Source organism: Phasianus colchicus, chromosome 2 (assembly GCF_987193195.1).
Source record: "Phasianus colchicus chromosome 2, bPhaCol1.hap1.1, whole genome shotgun sequence".
NCBI classification, from domain to species: Eukaryota; Metazoa; Chordata; class Aves; order Galliformes; family Phasianidae; genus Phasianus; species Phasianus colchicus.
In genome coordinates, this window is record NC_143437.1 from 16975879 (window position 1) to 17002199 (window position 26321).

General features: G+C 44.5%; 1 protein-coding gene across 1 annotated transcript; it reads left to right on the forward strand.

Moving 5' to 3' along the window:
* On the forward strand, positions 1–17304 carry ACBD3 (acyl-CoA binding domain containing 3). Its single transcript, XM_031596642.2, has 8 exons — positions 1–316; positions 6310–6451; positions 7452–7592; positions 8332–8490; positions 10440–10614; positions 13153–13345; positions 14102–14386; positions 15237–17304. The coding sequence occupies exons 1-8, from the start codon at positions 58–60 to the stop codon at positions 15446–15448; spliced, it is 1566 nt and encodes a 521-aa protein (XP_031452502.1). The 5' UTR covers positions 1–57; the 3' UTR covers positions 15449–17304.
* The last annotated feature ends 9017 nt before the right edge of the window (positions 17305–26321 follow it).

Consider the following 26321-nt stretch of genomic DNA (forward strand, 5'->3'; position numbering starts at 1 on the left):
GTTCCGGGTCGGAGGGAACGGGAAGTCGGGACGTGGCCGCCGCAGCGGAGCCGGAGGATGGCGGCGGCTCTGAGCGCGGAGCGGTTGGAGGTGTCGGTGGACGGGCTGACGCTCAGTCCCAACGCCGAGGCGCCGCCCTGCGAAGCGCGGCCCGGCCACGGGGATTCGGCTGCTGGGCGGAACCGAACGGGCCCCGGCTGCCCGAGCCAGGCGGAGGCCGGCGGGGAGGAGGCGGCGGCGGCGGCGCTGAGCCCGGAGCGGCGCTGGGGCTTCGCGCTGGAGGAGCTGTACGGCCTGGCGCTGCGCTTCTTCAAGGGTAATTCCTTTGGGGCTGTCGGGGGGCGGGGGACTGCGCAGCACCCGGCCTGAAAACGGGGCAAAAAAAAAAATATAATCATCCTCCCTTTTGGGAAAAGCCGTGGAAAAGGAGCGTTTGCTTTGACTCTCGTCGCGGCTGCGCCTTGTGCCGCCGTGGCTGTGGGGAAGGAGCGCTGGCACGGCTGCGTGGGCAGAGCTGTGCGCCGGGATCTCCCGCCAGGTGCGGCTGCAGGAAGCGGGAGGTGCCGCAGCGCTCCGCTCCTTCGGCACCGCATCAGCCGTGCGTGCTGCGAGGAGGAGATGTGTCTGTTGTAGCCTTACCTCGTGCAGCACTGTCGGAGTCTGCAGCAGCTTCTCTAAGGGCGCAGCGGCACCGTGCCTGCGTTAGGGATGTGACGTTGTGCTGTGGTAGGCTGGTGGTTCTTCGCTGTTTGGTGGCACCGGGAGAGCTGCCCCTTCGGAACTGAGTGCACCACAGGTGGGAAGCACCCCCGAGGGACGGTCACTGCCTGCTTTCCTTACTGTGCTTGGCTTGCTTGTTAGGAGCGTGTGAAGGTGTAAGCAGTGTTCTTGTGCCCTGGCCATCTACTGATGCACTTTTGCCAATCATCCTTTTTATTTTTTTTTTTCCTTTAAGTTCAATTCTGGCATAGTTTCTATGTTTGCTTCTTTGTTTGTTTTTTGAAGTTGTACTTCTCTATGAACCATAAGGGTCTGGATCTTCTGTGCCAGAAGCTGCTGCAGCCATGTGTTGGGCTGGAGGCACTGCAACTCCCGACTTGCCGCTCTCTGTAAAACAAGAAGCTTGAGGGAGCTCATTTCCTAATGACTATTTTTTTTTTTTTAAGTCACAGTGCAGAAAGAAACATCTCTCAGTAGGAAATTCCTTATCTCAGCCAACTGTCATTTCATTATGTCTTTGGTTTAATGTGCTGCTGAAACAAGCATTGATGGTGTAAAAATGAAACAACACAGTCATAGCGTGTGGTGTACTTGTATTACTTCTCATCCTTTAATGATAATTACACTTTATATTCATCTCCTTTTGAAGGGTGAGAAGTCAGTGAAGTGTTACTTGTATCTAAATTACAGATACTGTGGTGTATCTGTTTTTGTCTCTTTTTTGTTTTTTCTTCCTACTGAAGGCTCAGTTGCAGTTTGCTGCTGCTCTTTAGCTGTACATTATCTGTTGTAATACACAATTCTTATCATAACAGGAAAACTTTCCACGTTACGTGAAGATGTCAGACTTTCCAACAAAAGCCTTGCTCTTCTATCCTTATGACTACTATAAGTCATGTGAAGGGGTTGCACATATCTTCATATGTAGTTTCTTGATGAAAGTGATATAAGACAAGGATTCCTATTTGTAGATATGCCAGTGAGGTTCAGTACTCAGATGACCAATTCATCTAGCTTGTTCTACATCTGCATGGCACTACAAGTAAGTTGTCTTGTTTCCAAATTGTTTTGATTTATCCACTGTGAAAACAACTGTGGAAGTGGGCAGCCATGTGAATGCTGAAAGACACATACGGATTCCTACTTTACTTAAAGGAGTAACATCTTGGGGATCTGAAGGTTGATGCTTGTCGACATGCATTAGTGCTGAGGTCTCATTTCTGATAGTTATTCTTAAGACTGTACTGGTCCAGAAGTGTGGTGATGTTTGACAGGCTTGGTCTTCTTAATGCTGGTTGATATCAGAGCTTTTATGTATGATATTAACAGCCCGTGCCACTTTCATGAAGCAAACAGAAAAACATAAGCTATTAGTTAAGAGTGGCACTTGAGGAGATTTTTTGTATTTGCATGAAGTGCTGCTGTTAGTGTGGAGGGAGCTGGGGCAGGGAGGCTCAAGAAGCCACTGGATGTTGAAGGGTAAGCGGTGATCACCAGTTCAGCAGCTGCTTTTCTGTATCAGTGTGTAAACTGAGCTCTCTGCTCATAATGCATTCATAATGCATGCTCTTCCTGGAAAGTTGATTTGGAACAAAATACTTCAGACATATTATGGTGACTGCTGATGCTTGTCTGATGTGGTATCTTGCAGAACTGCTCGGAGACGGGACAAGGTGGGAGTGTGTGTAAACACAATGTGAAAAGCACAACGGAAGCTGAGCTGCAGTATTAAAGAGCCTTCAAAGCTGCTTTATTCCAGCTCTGAGAAAGACAGAGGCAGCTGACAGAAGTGCCTTTGACAGCTAATTTTGCTTGTGGAACTGGTACAAGCTCTATTGGTGGAGATGGCTTGGTGAAGGTGTAGGCTGTGTCCTGCAGTCGGAGGGGGCAGCCTGCTAGCTGTGCCAGCAAATCTCTTCCAGGATCAGCCTAGCTGTACAGTTTTCCATATCATGTGTTTGAAATACCATCATACCCCCTGGAGTGTTCATATGCTGCCTGCAGTGGTTTGTGGTGCCTTATGTCTGGGTGGGCAGTGTACAAACTGTATCATTCTGTTATCTGAAACCTCTCCTGCTATCTTAAGTATTCTAATGTTGTTTGACTGCTCCAAGTTATTTCCTCTTATCCTAACAAGAATGCAACTTCGTCCTCAGCAGTATATCATCCAAAGTGAATTGTTTGACCTTGTTTTTTGTGTTCTAATTTGTTGGCACAATTGTAGTTCATTAGTTACAGAGATGCTTACTTTAAAGAATATGGAAAAACCCTATAATGTATCTGCATTTGTTACTAAGTTAAGCTTCGATCAGATTTGACAGGAAGGGTTGGTGCTGGTTGATTACCCTTCTATTGATGCAGAACATCTTCGGGAGGAAAGAGCTGAGTGTAAGAGAACACTCAGTGGGGTCTGCAGGCAGAGATTCACCTCTCATGTTTCTTAGTCTTGGTCTCACTCATCAAAGCTCTGTGAATGAGCAGCATTAATATCTGTGATACCTGTTTTTAAAAGCTGTGAAGCAACAAATCACACTTGGAACTGTTTTCTGGCTCCTTGTAGACAGCTGGGACTGAATGCCATCCTGTGGGAATTGGACATTTAGAGGGAGTGCAGTAGATGAGCTGGAGCAGAAGTTGCAGTGAGTTGTTCAGTGTATCTTACTTGATATATACTTCTTCCCTGTTACAGAGGAGTAACAGCACATTGAACACATTGAAGCATATTTGTTAAACTCCCTGGAGCCTGAATTTGTGGTGATGCCAATAGTGCAGTGCCACATAGTGACATCCGTTCCCATTATCTGCTTTTCATTACTCACTATTGGACTGGCTTCATCTTTTTGTGTTTGTATGCTGAGTCCCTGCTGAGGAATCTCTGTTTGGTAGGCATCTGGACAGAGTCACTGTCAGGAAGGCTCTGGCCTGAATAGCTGATGCTAGGTGCAGGGACCTTCCTGTCTGGCCTGACGGTACAGGAACACAGTGCTTTGTCTTCATGGCATGCATCCCTGAGGTCTGAGCTTGCAGTAGGTGGGAGCTGGTCCTTGCAGCGTTTTGGTTAAACTGCTTCATGTCACAAGTGAAGTATATATGGGCCATTACTGCAGCATGCCGAAAGCCTTGTTCTTACAAGCGTACCTTAATTACTACTTAGGCTTGTCTGATCTCTTTGTGGCTGTTGTTAGTATGACGTTCAGGTGATGAGCATTGCCTTTTCTGTGAGTGACAGTTTGAGATATTGTCAGTAAGGACTCTGAACCGTCTGTAGGAAAGCTGAGCCTTTCTCTGGCCTTGTAGCAGCAGGAGTACCAGTGGCATGCAGAAAGTTGTACGGTTGCTGTACTATTCCTTTGCGAATCATGTGGATTTCTTGAAGCTGTGTGTTATTCTTCAGCTTCTTATTGGCTGTATAGGGTACGAGGGTGATACCTACTTGATTGGTGGATGTGGCACTTCTGCTTATCTGGGCTGACTAAGGCTCTCTTTTGGCATATTTAGCTCTGCAGATGGCTCCAGCTCCTCTGGTTCATTTTAACTCTCAACACATCCAAGTCTTTGGGGTAATTGTACAGTGTGGTTCCTGCTGAAGAATTCAACTGAAAAAATGACTAGGATGTGACTTCATTCCCTTGGCTGACCCCAAATGCTTCGCTTAGAGCTTGCTTCTGATCTGCATTATCTCCAAGTCACTGAATATCTGTCTCTTATTTTTGTCCTCTCTTGTTTAGCTTGCTTTTCTTCTTCCCTTGGGTCACCACTCTCTGTACGTGCAGAATTTCCCTTGTTAGTTAAGCCTTGAGGTCTGACTTCTGTGAAAATGTAGACGTGCTGCCCTTAGCTGTAGAGTGAAATGGTCTTTTTTTTTGGCTTTAACCCTGTTCAAAAGTGAGCCCAAACCCTTATGTTAGGTGGCTGAGGCAGCACCCTGCAGAGCAGGTAACAGTGCTTCCTGGCAGACAGACATCTGTGTGCACACAGCTTGCACAAATTCAGTGGTGCTGTGGTGGCCACAGAAGCCCAGCAGAACTTCAGATGAGTTCCTTTATGAAGCGGTTCGGTGTTAAGTGTGCTGCCCCAGGATATGAAGTGTGCTTTCAGAGTGCTTGCTATTTATCAAGATTAAAGGAAATACTTGCTAGCTAATAAGTTCTGAGTTAATTCTGAAGTAGGAAGAAGTGAGGGAAAAGCTGAAGCACTCTTCAGGGTAGGCTGAAGAGCAAGATCTGAGATCTAGGGAGACAGTTTTCACCTGTGCTGGCTTTGTTCCCAAAAGTGCCATATCCTCAGGTAAAGTTGCAGGATGTGGTGGTTTGCATCTTTGAAGGATGGCAGGGGTGGGAAGAGACCCCTGGAACTTGTCAAGGCTTCTGGTCTTTTGAAGCTGAAATAGCTATTTGCTGTAAGGCTATGTGATGCTGGGCAAAGTGCAAGTACTTGAGGTTCTGAAAGAGTGAAATGGGCTTCTAGGAGTGGATAATAAGAGATTGAGTGTTTACCTTCCTAACATCATCCTAGCTTAAACACTAATGCATGCGTGCAGTCATTCCTTGTTAGTTTTTGACCGAGTAAGTCCTGTGATATACCAGACTTAATGTATCAAAAACACCACTTCTCACTGTGCCCTGCAAACACTTTCCCTGTGGGGTTGTCTCCAGTTCTCAGCTTTCAGAAATACTTGCTCAGAAATTCTCAGCAGGACTCAAGGGAGATCCCCCCCACTTCTGTTCTGATTTCCCAGTAATAACTCTGTTTACAACCAGAAGCTGAGCAATTCTGCAATTTGTGTCAGCTCTGAAGTCTGAGTATGAATTGCAGTGTCCAATTTGGGGCTCTGAACAACTTGCTCCGGAGTGACCTTCATGATAAAGGAGAGCTGGGGGCTGCTGCTCTGATTCACAACTGAATGGAAAGCAGTTGGTACAGCCATGAGAAATGTCTGTTGTGTTCCTCTGATAGCAGCTTCCTCATTTCAGTCCTTTCAGAAAGAGGTGATGCTTATTTGCTTGTTTTTCTGTTCGAGGAAATGTCTTTTTTTTTTTAAACAAGCAGCATGATTGCATATAGTGATGCCTGTTTCTTAGATCTGTTTCGACAGTTTGGTAAATGGGCTGAGGTAAGTCCTAGCTGAGAAATTCAAATGCTTTAAATCAGAGCATGTTTTCCTCAATAGGGAATGTGTGATGGCATCTAACCAGGTTTGCTTTAGAAGGTGGTAGTATGGAACTCCTGGAATTCCGATTGAGTTCTGAAGGCCAGAACTCTCTGTAGGCCCTGATGCCGATTGAGTCACCTCTAAGATTTCTCATTGTGAGGACTTATTTCAGCAGCCATGGCAATGTGCAGCCATCCAGTTGCCTCTGGGAAAAATTTCCCTTAATCCTATTTTCCTCTCGGCAGCTCAGCTGAAGTTAGGTGTGTTTCTTTGGACGAACAGTTTTATTTGAATAGAGCTGATTTAGTTTGTGACTTACCTTTTGGTGTCCTCTCTTCTTTTTCAGAGAGGAGATTGTGGTTATATGAAATACTCTTTGCTGTCCTATGCTTAACCAGTTAATAATCATAACAGTGAAATGTTCTTTTCCTCTACAGAAAAAGATGGCAAAGCCTTTCATCCAACATATGAAGAAAAACTCCGACTTGTGGCACTGCACAAGCAGGTTCTGCTGGGACCTTATAACCCTGATACTTGCCCTGAAGTTGGGTTCTTTGATGTGCTGGGGAATGATAGAAGGTAAAGGCCTTTGTTGATCTTAACTCTGTTTTTCCTGTCTGAAGTAAATGCCATCCAATTTCAACAGTAAGAAAAGTACATGGATTGCCTCAGTATGGGTGTGTGTGGTAGTAGAAAGTGAGAGCAGCCTCTTCAAAAACATCACTGAAATCTGAGTCACAATTCAGTAAAGGAGCCATGAGGCAATTATTGAGTGTTTTTTTAACTGCATTAGGAGAAGCTGCTCTGCCAACAGCCCAGTTTTTTTATAGCAGTTTAAAGACTTGGTTAACATGCAGGCTCTAAGCATCTTTCTCCTAATTTTACATTGGAGTTGCAACAGACCAAGTCCCTTACCAGTGCTAACAGCACTTGGCAGAGCCTTCCTGTTAGTAGATTAAGGAGAACCTCTGAAATCATCTGTCTGTTGCAGTCAGACCCTGAGTAGATTTTGATGAGATCAGGATGATCTCTGTTGCTTGCAGTTCTCTTGTTGACTGTTGCTATTTCTAGTTATGAAGGTCAGTGCTGTGTTGCTCTTTGCTTCCCAAAGCTGTACCCAGTGTACTGTTTCTGCTCAAATGGATTTTTTAGGAAGAACCAAGCTGTTGCATTTGATTTGATTAGGTTAGGTACTGCATTTGTTCATCTGGGAGAACATATGCATTTTTTTTTCCCCTCAAACTGGAGTGGAAGAATGATTAAACAAGTAATAATACAAGTTAATTTGCTGACTGATTTGTATTTGGGAGGTTTTTGGACACAGTTTAGAGTTCTAAGTAGGCTTCACGGTATGTATAAAATTTCATATAAGTGCTTGGTGCTCTTGCATGAATTGGCTATTTGGTAGAAGAGAACACTGAAATCTACGGGTTTAAGTTCTGTCTTTGAATGGGTCAGGTTTTCTCTGAACTGCTGCATGCTGGCATTTGGTTGCTTGTCCCCCAACTGTTATTCCTTTTCTGGGTTTTCTGAGCTCCCTACTGGCTTGCAAAGAGTTGAGTCGTCTTCTCTCTCTTAGGAAGGAATGGGCTGCCCTTGGAAACATGTCGAAGCAAGAAGCTATGACAGAGTTTGTTAAGCTCCTAAATAGGTGCTGCCACTTGTTCTCAACGTATGTTACTTCTCACAAGATAGAAAAAGAAGAACAAGAAAAGAAAAGGTAATGTTTGATATCTCAGTATATTGAATATGTAATTCTTGATCTATGGGCAGTGTCACGGATAGCTTAAGTTGACAAAGTAATTTTGGAGGAGAGAGGCTTGAAGTTCAGATAGCTGTGGTACCACTTGCTCTCTTTAAAGCTTTTTACTTTACTTGTAATGGACGGTCGTTTCTGAGGTGCATATACCTAGAATGCAGGGGTCTTTAAAAATGTGGCTTATACTGTCATCTTTTTAAGAGAGATGCAATTCACAAGATATCTGCCCTCATAGCTTAGTTTACTAAAGCTGTATAAAACACAAAGTTGTCAGATGCTTGAAATTCCTTTTTTAGTAAGGGTTAGTGACTTGATAAAGGCTATTCTGCATCCTTTAAACATAATGTGATTATTAAACAGTAGTGTCTATGATTATTGAACATACATTAAGGCATGGAAGGTGTATCAAGAAGCCTCAAATACTTTTTTCCACCATTCTCTGCTACAAGTATTATAGGTCAGAATGAGTGTTGAATTAAAATACAGAGTTTACGTCTGTCGTACTGCAAAGCGCAGTAACACCAAGTGATAGGTTTTCTTCTGGTGTGTAATAAGATATTTCTCCAGGTTGAAGTGGGAAGAGATGATGCCAAATGAAAAGATTCCTTAGGTAGGCAAAAAGGCAGGTTACAGCTTGTTGAAAATAACTTATCCTAGGGTTGTAGAAATGCTGCAATAGCTTATTGAGTGGATGTTGCAGAAGAGAGGAGGAAGAACGAAGGCGCCGTGAAGAAGAGGAGCTTGAGCGGTTACAGAAAGAAGAAGAAAAACGCAGGCGAGAGGAGGAAGAGAGGCTGAGAAGGGAAGAAGAGGAGAGGAGAAGAATAGAGGAGGAGCGGCTTCGGATGGAACAGCAAAAGTGAGTAGCTGAAAGAACTGACATTGGGAAGAAGTAACTGTCTTGCACTTGAGACAATTGTCTAGCTGTTTAAATAGTTCTGCTAGAACTGAATATCTGAAATGAGAGCACTCTAGTCTGACAGTGACATTTGCAGTCAAGAGAGAGAGTTAAGAGAGAGATGGTTTGCAGAGAATGAGTGTCCCAATATGCTGTTGTGTGCGGCCTTCTCAGCTAAAATTACTAGAGAAATCTTGTTTGAAGAGAATCTCTGTTTGGGGATTGTGACTCCAAGTGCTGCACCCCATCAAAACTTGTGGCTCTGCTTCTTAAAAGGGTTGTGCTGCACTCGACTGAACTATTTAAATTGTTGATTGGAAGTTTCTATCCTTTCATAGAGGACAGTGCCTTAAAAAAGGGTAACTGTACTTTGTTGTGGTGTTTTATTTTTTTTTTAAATGCATGGTTGAGGTTTTCTAACTTGGAAGTCTAAAGCTACCTCCTTGAAGGCGTTCTTTTTCTAGAAGTTGTGAAGTGTTTGCAGATCTCAGTTGTGTGCTGGCAATCTCCGGATCTTAGCACATTTCTCAGAGGAGCTCAGAATTCGTGTTCAAATGGACTTTAACCTGTTTGCACCCCCATTCGGTAGCTTACATAGAACTAGAACTGTACGTTCTATTTCACTGTTCTATATCCATATGCTGAAAACATGGATCCAGCATTGCACGCGTTGTATAGGAATAGTATCATACATCTCTCAGCAGTAATTTTCTTTAATAGTAATGCCTTTTTGTTTGGTATCTCTGAAGTAGATCTGTGTAGTAGTTTTGGAGAGGGAGCAAATAATTCACAAGTTTTAGTTGGTCTCTTTAATATGGTGAGAGCATGAAATACGCAGATGTAAATGAGCAGAGGATGTGGTGAGTGGTAAGGAGGTGTGATGAAGAAGCAGAAGAAAAAGATTTTATAGAAATAGTAATTGTGTGTCAGGGGTTATAGGAGGTTACAGAGATGAAGAGTTTGGACAGAAAAGGAATGTGGTGAGTTATATAGATGCCAAGCATATCCAAAGTGGTCACAGTTTGCTGAAAGATGGTGAATCTTGCCCGTTAAAATAAAAAGCAGTTTAATCTTGAAGCTTGTTAGAGGAGGGGAAGGAAGAAGGGTGAGAAAGAACTACTCTTCCTTTTGTGTGATTCTTGAATACTCTAAAATATCAGTAGCTCATCACTAATGAATGTAACACAAGTTTTTTTTTTTTTAAAAAAAAAAGAATGCTAGGTCACTGTGGGTGTTTTTACTGTATGGTTTCTGTTGGCCTTTTGAAGAGGGAAGGAGAATGGAGCCTGTGCTTGATGAACCAGTACATTCCTCCTGAAGCTTCTGTGTTTGTGTTTGTTGGAAATGCAGTTGCCCTGTTTTGCAGTTTTTTGTTTGTGAATTAGGCCATAATCAGTCATGCTTTTCCTATGGTTGCATGCTATCCTGGGAAATTAAGGTAATAACACAGTGGGTTTAGACTTAACAAAAAGCTTTGGCGTGCAGCACCACAGCAGGCTTGTTCCTGTTAGTAGCTGCAGAAGGGCTGCTGGGATAGTTTCTGCATGTTTTCTGAAGGACCCAGACATGATTTTTTTTCCCTTGTCTGTTTGAGAAATACTGTAATGTGTTTATATCACTGCCTCTTTCCTGGATTATAGATTGAGAACTGTCTCACAGCTTTTGATATACTTCTTTTTAACACCTGATGTTTTCAAAACATGAGGTAGATGAAATTCACATTTGCATATACCTTTAGGCTCTGTTCTGTTATGCAGGCTTGTTTGGGTTTTTTGTTGGCTTTTTTGGTGTGGTTTTTTTATTTTGTTTTTTTTGCTATTTTTGCAGAAATTAAATGTCACTTAAGTACAGGGATTTCTCCAGTAACCCCAGCTGCTTGTAATCTTCACGCTCTTCTCCCTCTAATGTAGGCAACAGATCATGGCAGCACTGAACTCCCAGACTGCCATGCAGTTCCAGCAGTATGCTGCTCAGCAGTATCCCGGCAACTATGAACAGCAGCAGATCCTCATTCGACAGCTCCAAGAGCAGCACTATCAACAATACATGCAGCAATTGTATCAAGTTCAGCTTGCACAGCAACAGGTAAGATGGACCAGCTGAGAAACTTGGATTTTTTTTCTGAGCTCTTTGGAAGATGCTAACTTACGTACTTTTATCTCCTTGAAAAGCTAATTGCTAGGAGGGAAAAAGAATGTTCTAGTAATTAAAGCTGCTGCTTTTTCAAACACCAAAGCTCTTTTATTTAATCTTTCCAAGTAGCTTTCTGAAGCAGCCAGTAGTTGAGAAAATTCTGAACAATTTTTACTAATTACTTAGATACAATTCCCGAAAGCAGAGTGTTAAATGCTGTGCTGCAGTGTCTATTGCACGCCCAGTTTTATGGGAATATGTACCAGTGCAGCTGAGCATGAACAAACTGATGGGTTCAAATGATTCTTCACATACATATCATATGTAGGATTGAAGAGCAGCAGGCTTTAGCTGGCCTTGCATTGGTACTGGGTTTGAGGTTGCTGCTCTGTCAGCTTCTAGCAGTACTGACTTCTCTTCCCCTCCTGCATCTCATCTGACATCAGTATCTAGCATGTTGCTTGCTTGTCTGCAATAGACTGCTTGTGGTCTGGGTGAAAAGACACTTTTTCTTATTTCTGGTAGCAAAAGGTGGGAATAGTACCAGGGTTTTGTGTGTGGGCTTGAAAGGATACTCCTGTTTTCAGGGGAATCTTGCATCTTTGTCAAATGTGCTGTATTCTCTGAAGTTATTCTTAAGTTCAGAGATGTCCATTTGTAAGCATCCTAAACAGATGTAAGTCAGACTTCAGATTCTGGCATGTCTGACCTCTATGAGCAGGACCCAAATCTTAAGTGGCCAGTGTCTGTCAGCCTGAGGTCTGCTGTTTTTGAGCTAAAGACTTAAATTTTATTAACTAATTTCGTGTGGAGTTCTTTGTGTATTGAAGAGGATAATGCACTGAGCAAAGAGCTGTCCAAAGAAGGAACAAATGTGAAGTAGTTCAGGGAAATCAGAGGCTTCCTGCCCTGCTGCAGTTGCTCTTGAAGCTTAATGCCACCTTGGTACCAATGCTTTGGTGTCATAGTAGTAAGTGAAAGCTGCAGTCTCATCAGTCTTGTCTTCAGTGCCTTCTGTAATTGATACCACTCCCTGGAGACAGAGGTGTCTAAGGCACTGCTGCCAATTTTCTTCTGTGCTTTCAGCACTCCTTCTCTCAATCATAGCTGTCTGATTTCTGCGTATGGAAGACTAATGCCCTCTGAGACCCTGGGCAAAAGCAACATCCTTTCCTTTACAGCAGCTTATGAAATAATACACCTGCCAGGCAATGAGGTTTCTTTCAGATCAATACTTGGACAACTCTTCTACAGGAAAGGATGAAAAAGAAGTGGTAACAGAGCTAATATTATCTAGTTATACATACTTGTTCCTGAGGATTCAGGTAGCTTACATAATAACACTTTTGGAGAGTGTTTTCCTTTTGGATTTCTATAACTCAGTCAACTTGGAATCTGTTAATGCAATTTAAAAACACTGCCGTGTCATGGCTGTTTGTAGATGAGCTTCTGATTGCATTAATTTTGGAAAGGTTGTATACAGAATTTTTGTAGAGAAGTTCGTTGCCGCTTCACACTGAAATGGGACTTCAGTAGTAGAAGGTGGATCTGGATAGCATCTCTGTAATTGCACAAGTCTGGAATCTAACTAATATTTGACTGTATTGTCTTCTTAGCCCTTTAAAATACCTATATTCCATTCATTCATCACAAACATATGCTTATTAAATTATTCTTTAAAGGATGATTTTGTCAATTCTACCTTTTCCCTGTTCCAACAGTGAAGTGCATGTAATCTGATTGATAACTGGTGGGAAAGGAAGGGGCATGGAGGGTGGGGGGATGCAGAATAAACCTTGAAACTAAAGGGATCCAGCCTGAATCCAAAAGGATGGTTGTTACCTTGCATAATCTCATTTATTCAATTCTTTGCACAGGGGATAGCATGATAAATTTTAACTGAAGAATTTAGTTTAGAATATGTAGTTCATGTTCTAAAAGCTGCACCTCTGAGCTTCGATAACTCTTCTCCAAGATCACTCACAGTCCTTCTAGCTCTTATTTCTCACAAATTAACTCCCCTTCTTGCACATTTTCTGGAGAACTCTTTTGCCATGTTAACTCACAAATTGACAAGGGTTTAATAAACTTTACATAGTTAACATCTCTCTACAGAAGTTAAGTTAGCTCAGGCTGGAACTCTTTTTTTAAGTAATTATTTTCTTTTTTTAAAGATATGTTACAGAGGTTACTGAAATGCAGTACTTTTGTAGCTAGGCCTAAGTTTATTGTACATGCCCTAATTAATTTGAAAGATGAATCTTCTTGTTCTGGTTGTATCCACCAGCCTGGAAAGACTTCCCATAATGTGATGTACATGTGATTCTTACTGGTTAATGAGTACAGCTTCAGGTCCTTCATGCTGAGCCTCCTCGTGGGGAGGAGAGGAGATTCTGTAACTGCCTTTACACCTTCTACTGGAAAAGGGAGGCAGCTCAGGGTTTGTTTTTGTTGTTGTTGTTTTACTTGATTTAATTCCTTTCATTTTAGGCAGCCTTGCAGAAACAGCAGGAGGCAGTGGTAGCAGCAGCAGGGACACCTCTGACTACTGCATCCAAGATGAATGTACCTGCCCAAGGGGATATGCCATCTATTAATGGGCAAGCCAGTGCACACACAGACAGCCCTGAAAAAGAGCTGGATCCAGAGGCTTTGGAAGAAGCACTGGAGAATGGACCAAAAGGTAGGATTAGCTAGATAAAGATGAACCACAGAAGCCTTCACTAGGATCCAGGTGTCTTAAAAACCACAGTTGATCATACCTAGCTTCATTAATCTGTGCAAGAGCTAGGTGTGATTTCTGGTTTTTCTTTTTTTTGAAAAGGAGAACATATGTTGGCAAAACAGTTCTTGAGAGCAGGGAGAGAGGAAGAAGTGAAAGCACTTCAAGCAGTGTGGATGGGATACAAAAACTCTTTTCACTCTTGATTTAGACAGCTTCGTTGCAGCAGTGTTGGAAGGGAATGTAACAGCTCTTGCAGAAAGCTGTTCTGTGCAGAAATATGTTCAAATGTTGCCCAAAACTGAGCGTTGATGTAGTCTTGGGGATTAAAAGGCAGCCAAATCTTATTCTGTGTCTACTGCCCTTCCTGCGGCATAGCTTGTCCTGAGTGCAGTCCAGACTACTGTCCTCTTGCTACTCCCACCTTCCTCTGACTGCTTCTAGGAAGCTGCAGAAGTGGAGCAGGAATTGTAGCCTCCCAGCAGCACTCCCATCACCCCCTGGTGTTTCTGGATGTTGTTCTCTTACATTCATCCACAATCAGCAGTCCTCAAAAGACTTGATTGGATCCCAGTAAGAAATCTTCACTACCACAGTCCCTGTCTGAGTGGAAGCAACTATGATGTTTATTGTCCTTAAGTGCACCTCAAACACACTTTAGTTTTCAATGTAAATAACTGAAACAAAAGCTTAACTGGGTTATTCCCCCCCCTCTAGATTCTGTTCCAGTGATAGCTGCTCCATCAATGTGGACACGACCCCAGATAAAAGACTTCAAAGAAAAAATTCGGCAGGATGCAGACTCTGTGATCACAGTGGGCCGAGGGGAAGTGGTTACAGTTAGAGTACCAACTCATGAAGAGGGGTCTTACCTCTTCTGGGAGTTTGCTACAGACAATTATGACATTGGTTTTGGGGTGTATTTTGAATGGACAGACTCCCCAAATACTGCAGTGAGTGTGCATGTCAGCGAATCCAGTGATGATGAGGATGAAGAGGAAGGTAAGCATGCTTATTTTTATGAAATCCTAGTCTTGCAGGGATTGCTGTGCAGGAAAACCACTCTGTCTTGTCATCTCCTAGTTCTTACAGCTCTGCAGTGCATGGCTTCCATCTAGCCGGCATCTCATCTTCAAATAAAAAGTAAAATTCTGACTAACTTCAGGTGTCTCACTTGATCACTGATTGGTTGTAGTAGTTGAGGATGGGAAAGTCCTTTTTTCCAATATATTGTTTGCAATTTATAGTGCTCTATAGTGGCCAAGACCCAGGTTACAGCCTATATCTATAGGGGAGCCCTGCATACCATCAGAAAAAAGCAGTGTTCTGAAACAGTCGTGCAGCTTGCTTAGATGTTGGAAGATCTGCATATTTCTGTTAGCTGATCAGTTAACAGCACATATGTTGAAAGATCCATGGCAGTCAGTGTAGGTAATGCCTTGATCAGAAATAGAGTTTAGCATTTTTGCAAACCGGTACAACTGTGTTGGATATGGAATGTTTTAATATTGAAGTGTAAAACTTGTCTTTAAAGCAAGCAATGTCTAGACAGAACCAAAGGCAAACCTCCCTTTCCTCTAGTGCAGTTTTGCAATGGTAAACTGATTTGCTTTTCTTAAAGGGGTAAAGAAGTATCTTAAACTGATACTTCTGCAGTGAAGGAGCATAGCACACAAACCCATACTTGTTCCTTTTCCCTTTCCATGCTTTAGCTGCAGGCTTAGTATGAGCTCCTTCAGCTAACAAAGCAGAATGCCTTGTCTGCTGCAAACAGATACAAGGGAGAGTTATACCTTAATTTTAAAAGTTAGTCGCCCTTGTTAACTGATGCTTTTTTATTTTTTGCTTACAGAAAATGCTGGCAGTGAAGAAAAAGCCAAAAAGAATGCCAACAAGCCTCAGCTAGATGAAATAGTGCCTGTGTACAGACGAGACTGTCATGAAGAAGTGTATGCTGGCAGCCACCAGTACCCAGGGAGAGGAGTTTATCTCCTGAAATTTGACAACTCCTACTCTCTATGGCGGTCAAAAACAGTTTACTACAGAGTTTATTATACTAGATAAGTATGGCTGTGTTTGAGGCTGGGCTGTGCAGAAGATGTCATTTTATTTGGAATTTCTTCAAGCATAATGGATCCTTTTGAGTCTGTCTTATCCTGTCTGTATCTGTATGGTTTGTGTGAACTTTAACAAGTAAACACTGGGATCTTCCTGCTCCATGACACTAATGCATATTGCATTGGGCTTAACACAGGATCTCCCTAGCCCTTTGGGGTATTGGAGTTAACCAATGGCAATCATTGGCTCCAGTGTTTAAGGTCACATCAGCTGTATTTGTTAAAGCCTCATGTGAAAAGGGGGAGGGGATCACTAGTTCACTGGCTGGGTGATCTGAGGTTTCCAAGTCTGGATGCTTTCAATAACTTGTTAACAGTTAATTTAAAGGTCCCATCAGTAACCGTAGATTTGGATGCAGTTTGCTGTGTAGCAAGTTTCTCTTAACTGTAATCAAATGTCAGATTTTTACACCATTAAAACTTAAAATTTCAGTTGATGCAAGTTTAGAAACAAGTTGTCTCGAGTCTGTCCTCATCAAAGAAGAAACATTCAATTCTTTATACCAGTGTAAGCTTTAGGCACGGACGATCAACATCTTGAAAGTACAGCAGGTAACCTCTTCGGGAGACACAAACTGCAGGACAGTTGTAAGTATACGTAACAAGTAGAACCTTAATCTCTGCCCTGCTGTTAACCCTAGAACATTTTTTGGAGGCAACTGGCTTTGAAATAGGGCACAACTGTTTTTAAGTTTGGGTTTTTCATGGAGTAGACTTTAAAAAAAAAATCTGCACAACTCTTTGGTTTGTTTTTTTTGTAAAACCTGAATAAGCATGTTGTGCATCTGAAGAGCAGTAAGTCACTTTGAAGTGTAGAAATTAGCATTGCACTAATTATGGAAATCACTGCCAGTCCATTCGAATCTGAGCTGGCGGTGCTTTGGTGCAGACTTTCTGCTTTAGTCTGTAACTGTCTGCAGAAAGCCAGGATGCACATACAGAAGCTTAACAATGTTGCTTTCATCTCAGTCTCATATGGTTTGAATGGCTTGGTTAGGGCGTTTCTTGTTCTGCGTAGCCGAAACATGCAGGTGGCTGTTTGAGAATGTGATAAATACCCACTCTCCTTGGAACCTTGCGCCCAAGTGCTGATGTGTTACAATGACATTTTGTGGGAGTGCTCCCTCCATCAGCAATGCACTTTGGTACCAAAAGGAATCGGTTACTTAGGGTCCGTCAGATCAGTTTCTGCAGTAAGATTTCCATTGGTTAGCTGCAGCATGTACAGTTCCACAGCAAATGGCGTTGAGTTTGAGGGGTTTGTTAGAATAATCACTTTGTACATACATGATATTTTACTTTACTCATACCAACCATGGAGATACTTCTCCTAGAGTGCTTAACTTGTCATCTCGCGTTTGGTTCAGCAACACCGTACCAGCTTGTAGCTAGTTAGTGCTGCTTTATCCAAAACACTGTACAATGTTCTGCTCTTGTGTACATACAGTATATAAACTGTGAATTTAGAAAGTACTTTGCTTTTAAAGAAAGAAATGTATTTAATGTAAAAACAAAAAAACCAAACTTTTAAAAAAGGCAGGCACTAATATATTTCTTCCAGTCTTGGATTTAGATTTTTGTCCATACGAAAATGTTACAACTTTTTTCCTCTAAAGAGTATCTGTCTTTGGAAGCGGTGTTGGTCGCTTTACATGGCAGCACTTACTGTCATGTCTTGATGTTAAACTTTTACGTTTTCAGACTTTTTTTATTGCCTCTGGCTGTTGGTTAGTACAGTACAAGTGCGATTTCAAGATACCCTGAGATAGTATTTAATCCTAATTAAAATACATTTATCTGTAATACTGTTGGCTTTTCATTAATTTGGGAACCTTGGCATTGCTGTGTATGGCTATTCAGCTGAGATAAGCTTGTCATCTTCCCTTTCCTTTTTTAACAAGTCAGTGCTGTGCTAATTCTGTGGTTTCAGTAGCCTAACCACTTGGGCTAAAAGCTCTATTTGACAAACGTTTCCAGCTTGTTGGATGATGCTGTCTATCAATACTGGAAGAGCTTGAACAGTGTAATCACTTCAGGAAGCGATCTTCTGCATGAAAACGGGTCAGGTGCAGGCAGCCAAAAGCTGTGAGCTGGTTTCTGCCTGGGAGAAATGTGCCTGCCTTTGCCCCTGAGGTTTGATGAGCTGAACCCAGCCCCAGGGAGCAGCAGGCCCTGCTGCGCTCTCCTGAAGAGCCTGAGCCCCCTGCAGTAGTGAGGTGGTTCCAACTCGCTCAGCCAAGTACTGCTGGCACAGCTGTGTCATTCACATGATTGTGTTCCCATGTTTTAAGTGGGGTTTGCTGGTTAGTCCTGGACTGGTACGGGATTGTGTGGCAGTAACAGATGCCTGAGGTTGTGCTACAGGCTCCTGGGATGGCTCTTGGCTCAAAGAGCAAGAGACAAGCAGGACTACGAGTGGGAGGGAAGGCAAGAAAGCCAAGTTACATTGAGGCTTCTCTTGGCCTAAATCAACCTTGGCTGCATCCAAGCTGCTCACAAGCAGGGTACTGAAGCCAGAAGAGGCTTTTCTCATAGGTTCAGTCATTTTTCATCTGTGCCTGTAGCCAGCTGCCTCTTGAGCTCGTGCTTCAGGATCTCACAGGGGAGCAGCAGCAGCCTCTTCAGTGAGAACAGAACAAGTAAGTGCTGTGCTGTTTGAACTTCCTTTTCATCATCTCTCTTCTAATTGCCCTATATTGGTCTGGTTCTGTCACAAATGAGTTTCACGTGAAACTGACAAGTGCATCAAAAAGCGAAGTAATTACAGCAACAAGCCTACCATAAATGGATGTGTTTCATGTGTACATAAACTCCCCTTTCTTCAATTAAAAGTGAAGCACTGTACTCCTTACAGCTCACTTAAGGTAGTTCTCTGCTACAAGAGGGTTATCAAATGTTTCTGAAATTGAGTCATTTGCAACAGAGCTGGGTGGCGGAATCTAGACTGGCAAACCTAGATTCCAAACACAGTGGGCCTTTGAAAAACATTCAGTAATTAATCTGAGGGGCAAAGTGGGCCTATATGAAGAGTCATTAGAAGTGACACTGTTTTCTGAGACAGAGTTCACGTGGATTTTGCTTGTGCTGCCTCTTCTGGTTTGAGGCAGCTGCATCGTCTTTGACTTCTTGTCGTGATACTGAATGGTCAAGAAGGAATGGCTTTAAACTAAAAGATGGGAGATTTAGGTTAGGTGTTAGGAGGAAATTCTTTCCTCAAAGGGCAGTGAGACCCTGACACAGCTGCCCAGAGAAGCTGTGGTGCCCCAGTCTGCAGTCAGACAAGGGCTGAGGGATAGTTCAGCCATTAAACCATCTCCTACTTATGTGGTTGCTCTAGAAATTAGAAAAGTAGGTTGTGTGGATTTGTTGAAGTGTAAAGAGAAGCAAAGCAGCCACCCTTCATCCACATTCTGAATGCTCTTCTCCAAACTAACAGCTCAATGCAGTTGTAAGCATCTAGATCAGCAATGCAAAGGCTGCTTTCTGACTTGCCTGATGCTGTTTCTTCTGGCAGCCGAGCCTACCATGCCTTTCATTAGTGCATTTGCAGGGAAAGGGAGTACAAGGGGGAACTGAAAAAAGTCACCTGGGGGCAGCCTGCCTGTGCTGATATGGCAGTGTCAAGTGTGAGTTCTGTACTTACAGATCTGTTGCTTAAAAAGCAACTAAATACCTGCTGCATCTAGCACTGTGTACTGGAAGATTAAGGCAGAGTGTGAAACTTTATCCCAAACCTTCCCTCACCTTCCTTCTGGTTGCACACTGACAGCCTTTCAGGGGTACCTGGCTCATGGAAACAGTGTCTGCTGGGCTTAAAGAAGTACATGAAAATATTTGGATTGGTGATACTATGCGTGCAAAGATCTCACTGGGTATCCTAGGAGACAGGGAATCACAAGGAATGAAGAAAAAAGGTGCCATTTGTTCTTTGTAACAAGTTCTGTTCTTGGCCTTTACCCATTCTGCAGTACCAGTGCTGTCCTTCCTCCTCCCCCTCCCCCCCCCTTTTCATTTAGTGGGAAGCAGGGACATGAGCTGCAAGATGAACAAACCCATGTGCTAATACAAGACACTCAGGGCCTCTCTGTTCTTTGCAGTGCAGGTGTAGATTACAGTAGAGGGCTCAAACACTCATAACCTTGGATCTGATTTCTAGACTGTGCTTAGTAGTGTGCCTCCGAAGCAGCCAATAAAACACCTGGAAGTTATTTGTGCCCTGCTTGGGGATATTCCAACAAGATTGCAAAGCGAGTGCAGAACAACTAGCAGAGGTTTGTGTGACTCTTGAAACCCTTTTACAGTTCTGTTCTGGTTTGCAGAGAATAGGAGATGTTTTTTTTCCCTTCTAAAAGAAAAATGTGTAAACTTCGGCTTGCTTCATGTGCATAGGGATATGGGGTCCAGTTCAAGTGTGATGAAAGGAAGAGCAGGGTGGGAAGTACTTCAGTGCCACTGGCCTTTGCAAAGCATAGCTACCCTGGGGCTTAAAGGAAGGCTAGTGAAAGTGTGGGCCATCTCCTGAAAGGAAAAGGAGATGGTTACACGTGATGCTGGAAAGGCTGAAATACTGAATGCCTTCTGTGCTTCCCCAAGATGGGCCTTCAGGAATCCCAGAACTGGGCTGAAAGGCTGGAGCCAGGAAGATTGTACCCTTAGTGGAGGATGATCATATCAAAGAATACTGAACTGGACTTCCATGTGCCCATGGGCCCCGATGGGATGCACCCACAAGTGCTGAGGAAGCTGCAGATGTCATTGCAAGGCTACTCTGTGATCTTTAGTCCATTGTGGCAACTAGGAGAAGTGCCCAAAGTCTGGAGGAAAGCACATGTTCCATCTTCAGGAAGGCCAAGAAAGATGACCTGGGGACAAACAGGCAGGTCAGCTTCATTTTGATCACTGGGAATGTGATGAAACCATTTCCAAGCACACAAAGGAAAAGAAAGTCATAGACATAGCATGAATTCACAGAGGGGAAGTCTTGCTTGACCAACCATCAGCCGGCTTAGCAGCAAAGGCACGTATCTGACTTGTGTTCAACTCAGTGTCCACCAGGACCCCCAGGCTCTTTCCTGCAGAGCTGCTTTGCAGCTGGGTGGCCCCAGGGCTTGTTCTGCAGATGCAGTGCTTTGCCTCCTTGAACTCCACGATCCTGTCCGCTCAGCCTGTTGAGGTCCCTCTGGATGGCTGCATCGCCCTCTGGTGAGTCAGACAAGTCCCATAGCTCTGTCACCAGCGCTTCACACGGAGCAGCTGTCGTTTGTACCATTAGATGGGGCTGTGGTTAAAGAATCAGGATTTGGGAATTACAGCTTCAGAGCCAAAGACTGCCTTGAGGGAGAAGTGGAGAGGATGAGGAGCCTCTGCCCTTGGTTCTGCCTTCACAGTGCGGGGTGGGAATTTCAGAGGCCTGAGGCACCACAAGAGCAGCGGGCCTGCCAGCCATGGAGTTGGTGTTGGGTGCCCAGGGGGAAACCTGCATGGGTTTGAGGTAAGGCAGCGTGCTGTGTCTGCAAAGCACCACCTTGAGGGATGGTTTGATCACGGGACATTCCTCCCCCAAGGGCTCACGTGCTCAGGACGTGACTACTGCCACTGGAGATCTCTTCTTCATTTACTTATTTCCTCACCACTGTGTGGTGGTTAGGCACATCAGGGTGAGTAGGAGCAGGGCGGTCACCATGGGAATACCTCCATCGTGGCTTTTTGTTGTGCCTGGGTGCAGGGGGATTTCTGGAGCACCAGTAGGGCCTGAAAGTTGTTTGGTGTGTTTTTTTTTTTATTGGCTGTTTAATCCCAAACAAAGGAAATGGCAGGAAAAGCCACAGTGTTGTCAGCAGCAGCCAGGCTCCTGGCAGTGCTCCCTATTTTGCAGCCACATCCCAACAGCAGGCAGGAGGGGGAGGAGGCTCTGTCCTGCCCCAAATCTGCCCTGCTTCTTTCTGCTGGAGGGCCAGAGGGCAGTGGGGGCATCCCTTGGAGCAAGGGCTGTGCTGAGACCCCCAGGACCACCAGCAGTCTGGCCGTAGCGAGCAGGAAAAACAATAGGAAATGGAGACAAAGCCTTTCTGCTGTGTCTCCAGAGCCGCTTTCCGCAGGGGAAGCCGGGGCGGTTTTCCAGGCGCTGGGGGGCCAGGATGGGCTGCACCTGGGGCCTGGGTGCTCCTGCAGAGCAGCCACCTCCTCTGCCCTTCTCATCCTCAGGCCTTGTCACAGCCAAGTCCCAGGCGGGACAGGATGGGAGGTGTCACTGCACTGCACCAACATGTGAATAAGCTGTAAGGCAATAATGGTTAATGCTTTAGTTGGGACAGATGCTTTTTTGGATGCACCCTGGTGTCAAGAATGCAACATGGTTATATCTTGTTGGAGGTCTTGCACACCACCTCCAAGGCATTTGGCCATGCACAGCAGAGAGGAAAGCAGAGGTGAATCATGACCTAAGACCCCCCTCCTCCTGATGCTGGGGCCTTTGGTGGCCAAAAGGCACCTCAGCCTTTCAGGCAATTATTTTGGACCCGCTGACCTCTGCTCTGTGTTCCTAGCCTGCCCTGCTGTCCCTAGCTAGGCACTGGAGATGCTCTGTTCCCAGCAGCTGACAAAGAGGGACAGGGGCCCAACTGTGAAATGTGGTGGTAGCGTTATGGTTATGATGTCTGGTTATTAAAGATGCAGGGAGAGGGAGCATGAGGGATTCCTGTCGTCTACCTCCATGGATGTCACACTGCTTAAAGCAGCATGGATAGGAACAGGAGAGAGGCTGCTGGAACCAATTGTGCTGGAATGGGCTCTGATGTAAAGGAAGGATGACCCCTGAGACCAGTGCTGAGAAATATGGGAAACCAATTCTGCTTCACATTGAAGAGTGAGCCATCTCCTTCTTGCAGTGCACAGACAGGTACAGTGGTATTTACACATTAATTAGCTCTTGCTTACTGCCTAGAAACTCCTGGTGTACCCACAGCACTTGGCACATCCCAGTGTCTATGTGCAGGAGCAGGATGGTTTCAAATTGGGTCCAATGGGCTGTGCCCCTCCGAGCCATGCTGTGTAACCCTGGAGAGCAGCAGCAGTGAGGAGGAGGAAGACAGGGACATGGCCCCAGGTCACCTGCAGCCACAGGAGGCACAGGGCAGCCTGATGAGCTGCCCTCCTGAATCAGAGGGTAAAAGAACCATAAGAGAAAAATAGGTGGTAGCTGCTTTGCTACACACTGATTTCCCATGAGAATTAATTAACTCTAGTTAAGATATATATGTCTCTTCATGGAATTATGCTTCAATTAGGGCCAGTTCTTGCTGGTGCCATGTGAAGCCAAAACTCTCAGCCCGTGGGGTCAGTTTGCCCCTCCCAAACCCCTCGTGGCTGCTGCCCCCAGCACTGTGCATACTGCAGGGCTGCAGGAACCAGCAAGAATGGGTCTCTCAGCCAGAAGAGCACTGTGCCATTTGGGTTAAAAAAAAAAAAAAAAATCCATTTCCTCAGCTGCCTTTTAAGTAAAGTGGGTGCACTTCCTGCTGTTTGAAGCTGTTCAGTGAGGCAGTTATATCTTTACTGACATCTACACTAACAGTGAAAGCATCAGGGAGCTCAGTGCCGCTTCTGGAAATAGAATTCCACTGGCAAGGACTCCTGCATCTGCCCCAGGGAGCCCCAGCACAACCTGCCCCTAATACCTGCACCCTGCAGGGGTGAGAGCAGTCACCTTGCTTTTAGGTGAGAGTAGGGAAGGCCTGGTGGTGATGCAGCTTGCCTTAGGGGACCTACCCTGGGGTATTGCAGAGCCTCCACAACCTGCAGCAGCACCTCAGAACCAACAAACTGCTGTTAAACCAATGGCAGAAGGGATAGTGGTAGAATAACAGTACCCTTTAACTCCCAGCTCTGCCTTCCTCTCACTTGCACTGGACAGGGATGTGAAGGCAGAGGGAAAAAGTGCCTGATGCCAGACTGCCTGGGGAGACTGCTGAAGTTGGGCACTCAAGTTGAACTTGTGGTCACTGTTTGTCAAGCCCCACCTTTTCAGGCACCTCAGCCCCAAGAAGCTTGCAAAGCACTGGCTGGGATCACACCATGACAGGGGCCTGTTTTGGCACCTAATGAAAGAAAGTGAGAAAGAGGTCATCATTTGGACAGAGCTCCCTGAGGAGGGAGAGCAGAGAATGGGAAAAGGCAGGGGGGGCTGCTCTTCATCCTCCAACAGCCATGCCCCTAGTCTTTGATGCTGGTGTCACACGTGCCACCAAACACTTGGCTTGAAAATAGCTTACTTCACTGCTGTGAACTTCAAGGCTCCTCTGTTGGGGTTTATTAATTTACTGAATAAATAGTAGCAAGGTTCAGTACTGTCTGTGGCTTGGCTGCTGCTTCCAAAGCGTTCAAAGCAATTACTGCCATGAAAGCAAATGGTCTATTTAGTGGGGGAATTTGTAGGGTAGAAATGAGATCAGATTCCTGAACAGATGTGCCCTCCTCTAGCAGGATGCAGTGCCTGGTAGGCCTCAAGCTGACACGAGGCAGAACCCCTCCCTGCCTTCCCCAGCTGGCTGTGATATCAGAGCCAGTCCTCTAATTCTGCAAGCACAAGGAGCTGTCAATTTAAAGCATTTTGTCTGCCAGGGATGGAAAAGAGGAAGGATTCCTTTGTTGTGGGGGCAGGAAGTGGCACCAAAACAAAAACATTCCCCACCCCCTGCTCCCCCCAGTTCTCTAAAAGAAAGCAAGTCTCTCAAACAAGAAAAAAGCCGGGCCCCTGGTAAAGGCACAGTAGCAGTCCTGCACCAGCCCTGCACTGCTCCTTACCTGCCTTATGGCTGAGCCAAGGCCTGAGGTCTCAAGGCTGCACATGCCTGTGCCTGGCAGCTCTCCCAGCCCTGCATTGGTTGGCAGGGACTGCTGGAAGCTGCCCAGCCTCCGGATGCAACTCCTCAGCAGGAGCTGGTCCTGGGGTGCAACCAGCTGGGGGCTCCTTCCTTTATCCAGGGCTCTGCTCCTCCCCCAGTGGCACTCACACAGCTTTGTGTCAGCCTGACAGCCTTTCCATCGCACGGATCATAACATCTCAAAATGGTTTGGGTTGGAAGGGACCTCAAAGTCCACCCAACCCCATCCCACAGCCATGGGCAGGGCTGTCCCCCCACCAGCTCAGGCTGCCCAGGGCCCCATCCAACCTGGCCTGGAGCACCTCCAAAATAACTAATTTTAAAAAAGCGAAGTCACCTTTTATACCATCCTTCCTCCACAAACCCCACCTAACCAGTATCAAGCAGGAGATCCATCTGAAATTAGAGAGACTCTTTGGACACATTAGAGATGGTGCACTCAGGGCAGGGCATTAAGAGAGCTGGAGCTTAAATAACTTCTTCTGTGGAAAAAAATCCGCTAAGAATGAAAATTCATCAAACTTGAAAAGACAAATGAGAACCAGAAATGCAATAGCCAAGGATTCCAGAGGAATAAAACCAAGACAACCCATCTGGTCTCAATAGGCACATGCAGATGGCACCTCCAGTACCCTGACTGAACGCCCCCAAGTAGCGGTGCCTACACCTGAGCTGTAGCTCCGCATGCGTAAGCACTGTCACCTGTTTAATTCCTGATCCTTTGGTCTTTTCCCTTGGGAATTCTTCTGGCTTGATCACTTTACCTGCATTGTCATTGTATTCCTTGACCCAAATCTCTCTTTCAAAAAGAGGAAGTCAGTATTTCATTTGCTTACTGGAATTTCTAGATTTATTTCTCTAATCTAGATACAAAAAAAAAAAAAAGAAAACTTCAGTTCCTTTATCAATGCTTCCATGTTATTAAAAAAAGAGCAACAAATTATTTTTTTTGTGTAGGTGGTTGCAACATTGTCAACAGATGCATGAAGCAGTTCTGAAGTAAAGGACAACACAAGTAGATAATAGCTGCAGATGTGCTACATTCAAATGCATTTGTATCAAGTTTAACAGGGCTGTTATCAACTTGAGGGGAGCAAAGTCTCACATAAGTTAAACCTCAGTTACTCACCTTTTGTATGTGCTGTTGTGGATGCTCCCAGACAAGTGCTCCTTCATTTTTACTTTGTGGCTATGAACTGCTTGGCATCAGAAGCATGTGATCACGTTTTGCCCAGCTTTAGTTCTCAATGTGACAAACTACTCCATTAAGACAGACTTTACACAGCACAACCCTGGCAGACAGCAAGTTATGAATAATGTGATTTATTCTGCAATTTTGGGCTCTGTTCAAGATACCAAAGCAGAGAATACTTCTCTATTAATCCTCTTTGGAAATCTTCAGACAACCTCACTTGTGTGCTTAGAGCTCACTCAGAATTTCTTGAAAAGTTAGCAGCTCACAAGCTTTGTAGGGAATCTTAGTACAGAGGTGAAATCCATTCACTGTCTATGTTGTTTTCTTCTGTGTACCTCACTGTCTATAAGAGACACCAAAAACACACCTTGTAACTCATTTTCAGACTGGTCATCAGAATCCATAACCAAGTTTCAGGTGAAAAATTACAGCCACATTTTAACAGAATGTGACCTGAGGTGTACATTTCTTCACAGCGACTTTCATCAGTGATTGGAGGGAGGCATATGAAAAAAATTAAGTTTCAAACATATGTTCCTACCTAAGTACTGCTTCTATAGAGTACTGTAACTATGAAGAAAAAAAAAAAAAACACCAAAAAAACCACCACCATTACGGTTTTAATTTTGGGTGGTCTTGAGCAGAGCCAAGGGGCTGGACTCAGCAATCCCTGTGGGTCCCTTCCAGTGTGGGACATTCCGTGGTTATGAAAGTGTCTTTTTGATTAGAGCGTACAACAGGCA

What these genes read in the sequence shown, in the direction of transcription:
- ACBD3 (XM_031596642.2), top strand. Translation starts at nt 58, where the DNA reads ATGGCGGCGGCTCTGAGCGCGGAGCGGTTGGAGGTGTCGGTGGACGGG. An exon ending in GAAGAACAAGAAAAGAAAAG is followed by an intron (nt 7,593 to 8,331) that starts GTAATGTTTGAT and finishes TGGATGTTGCAG; the next exon opens with AAGAGAGGAGGAAGAACGAA. An exon ending in TTCAGCTTGCACAGCAACAG is followed by an intron (nt 10,615 to 13,152) that starts GTAAGATGGACC and finishes CTTTCATTTTAG; the next exon opens with GCAGCCTTGCAGAAACAGCA.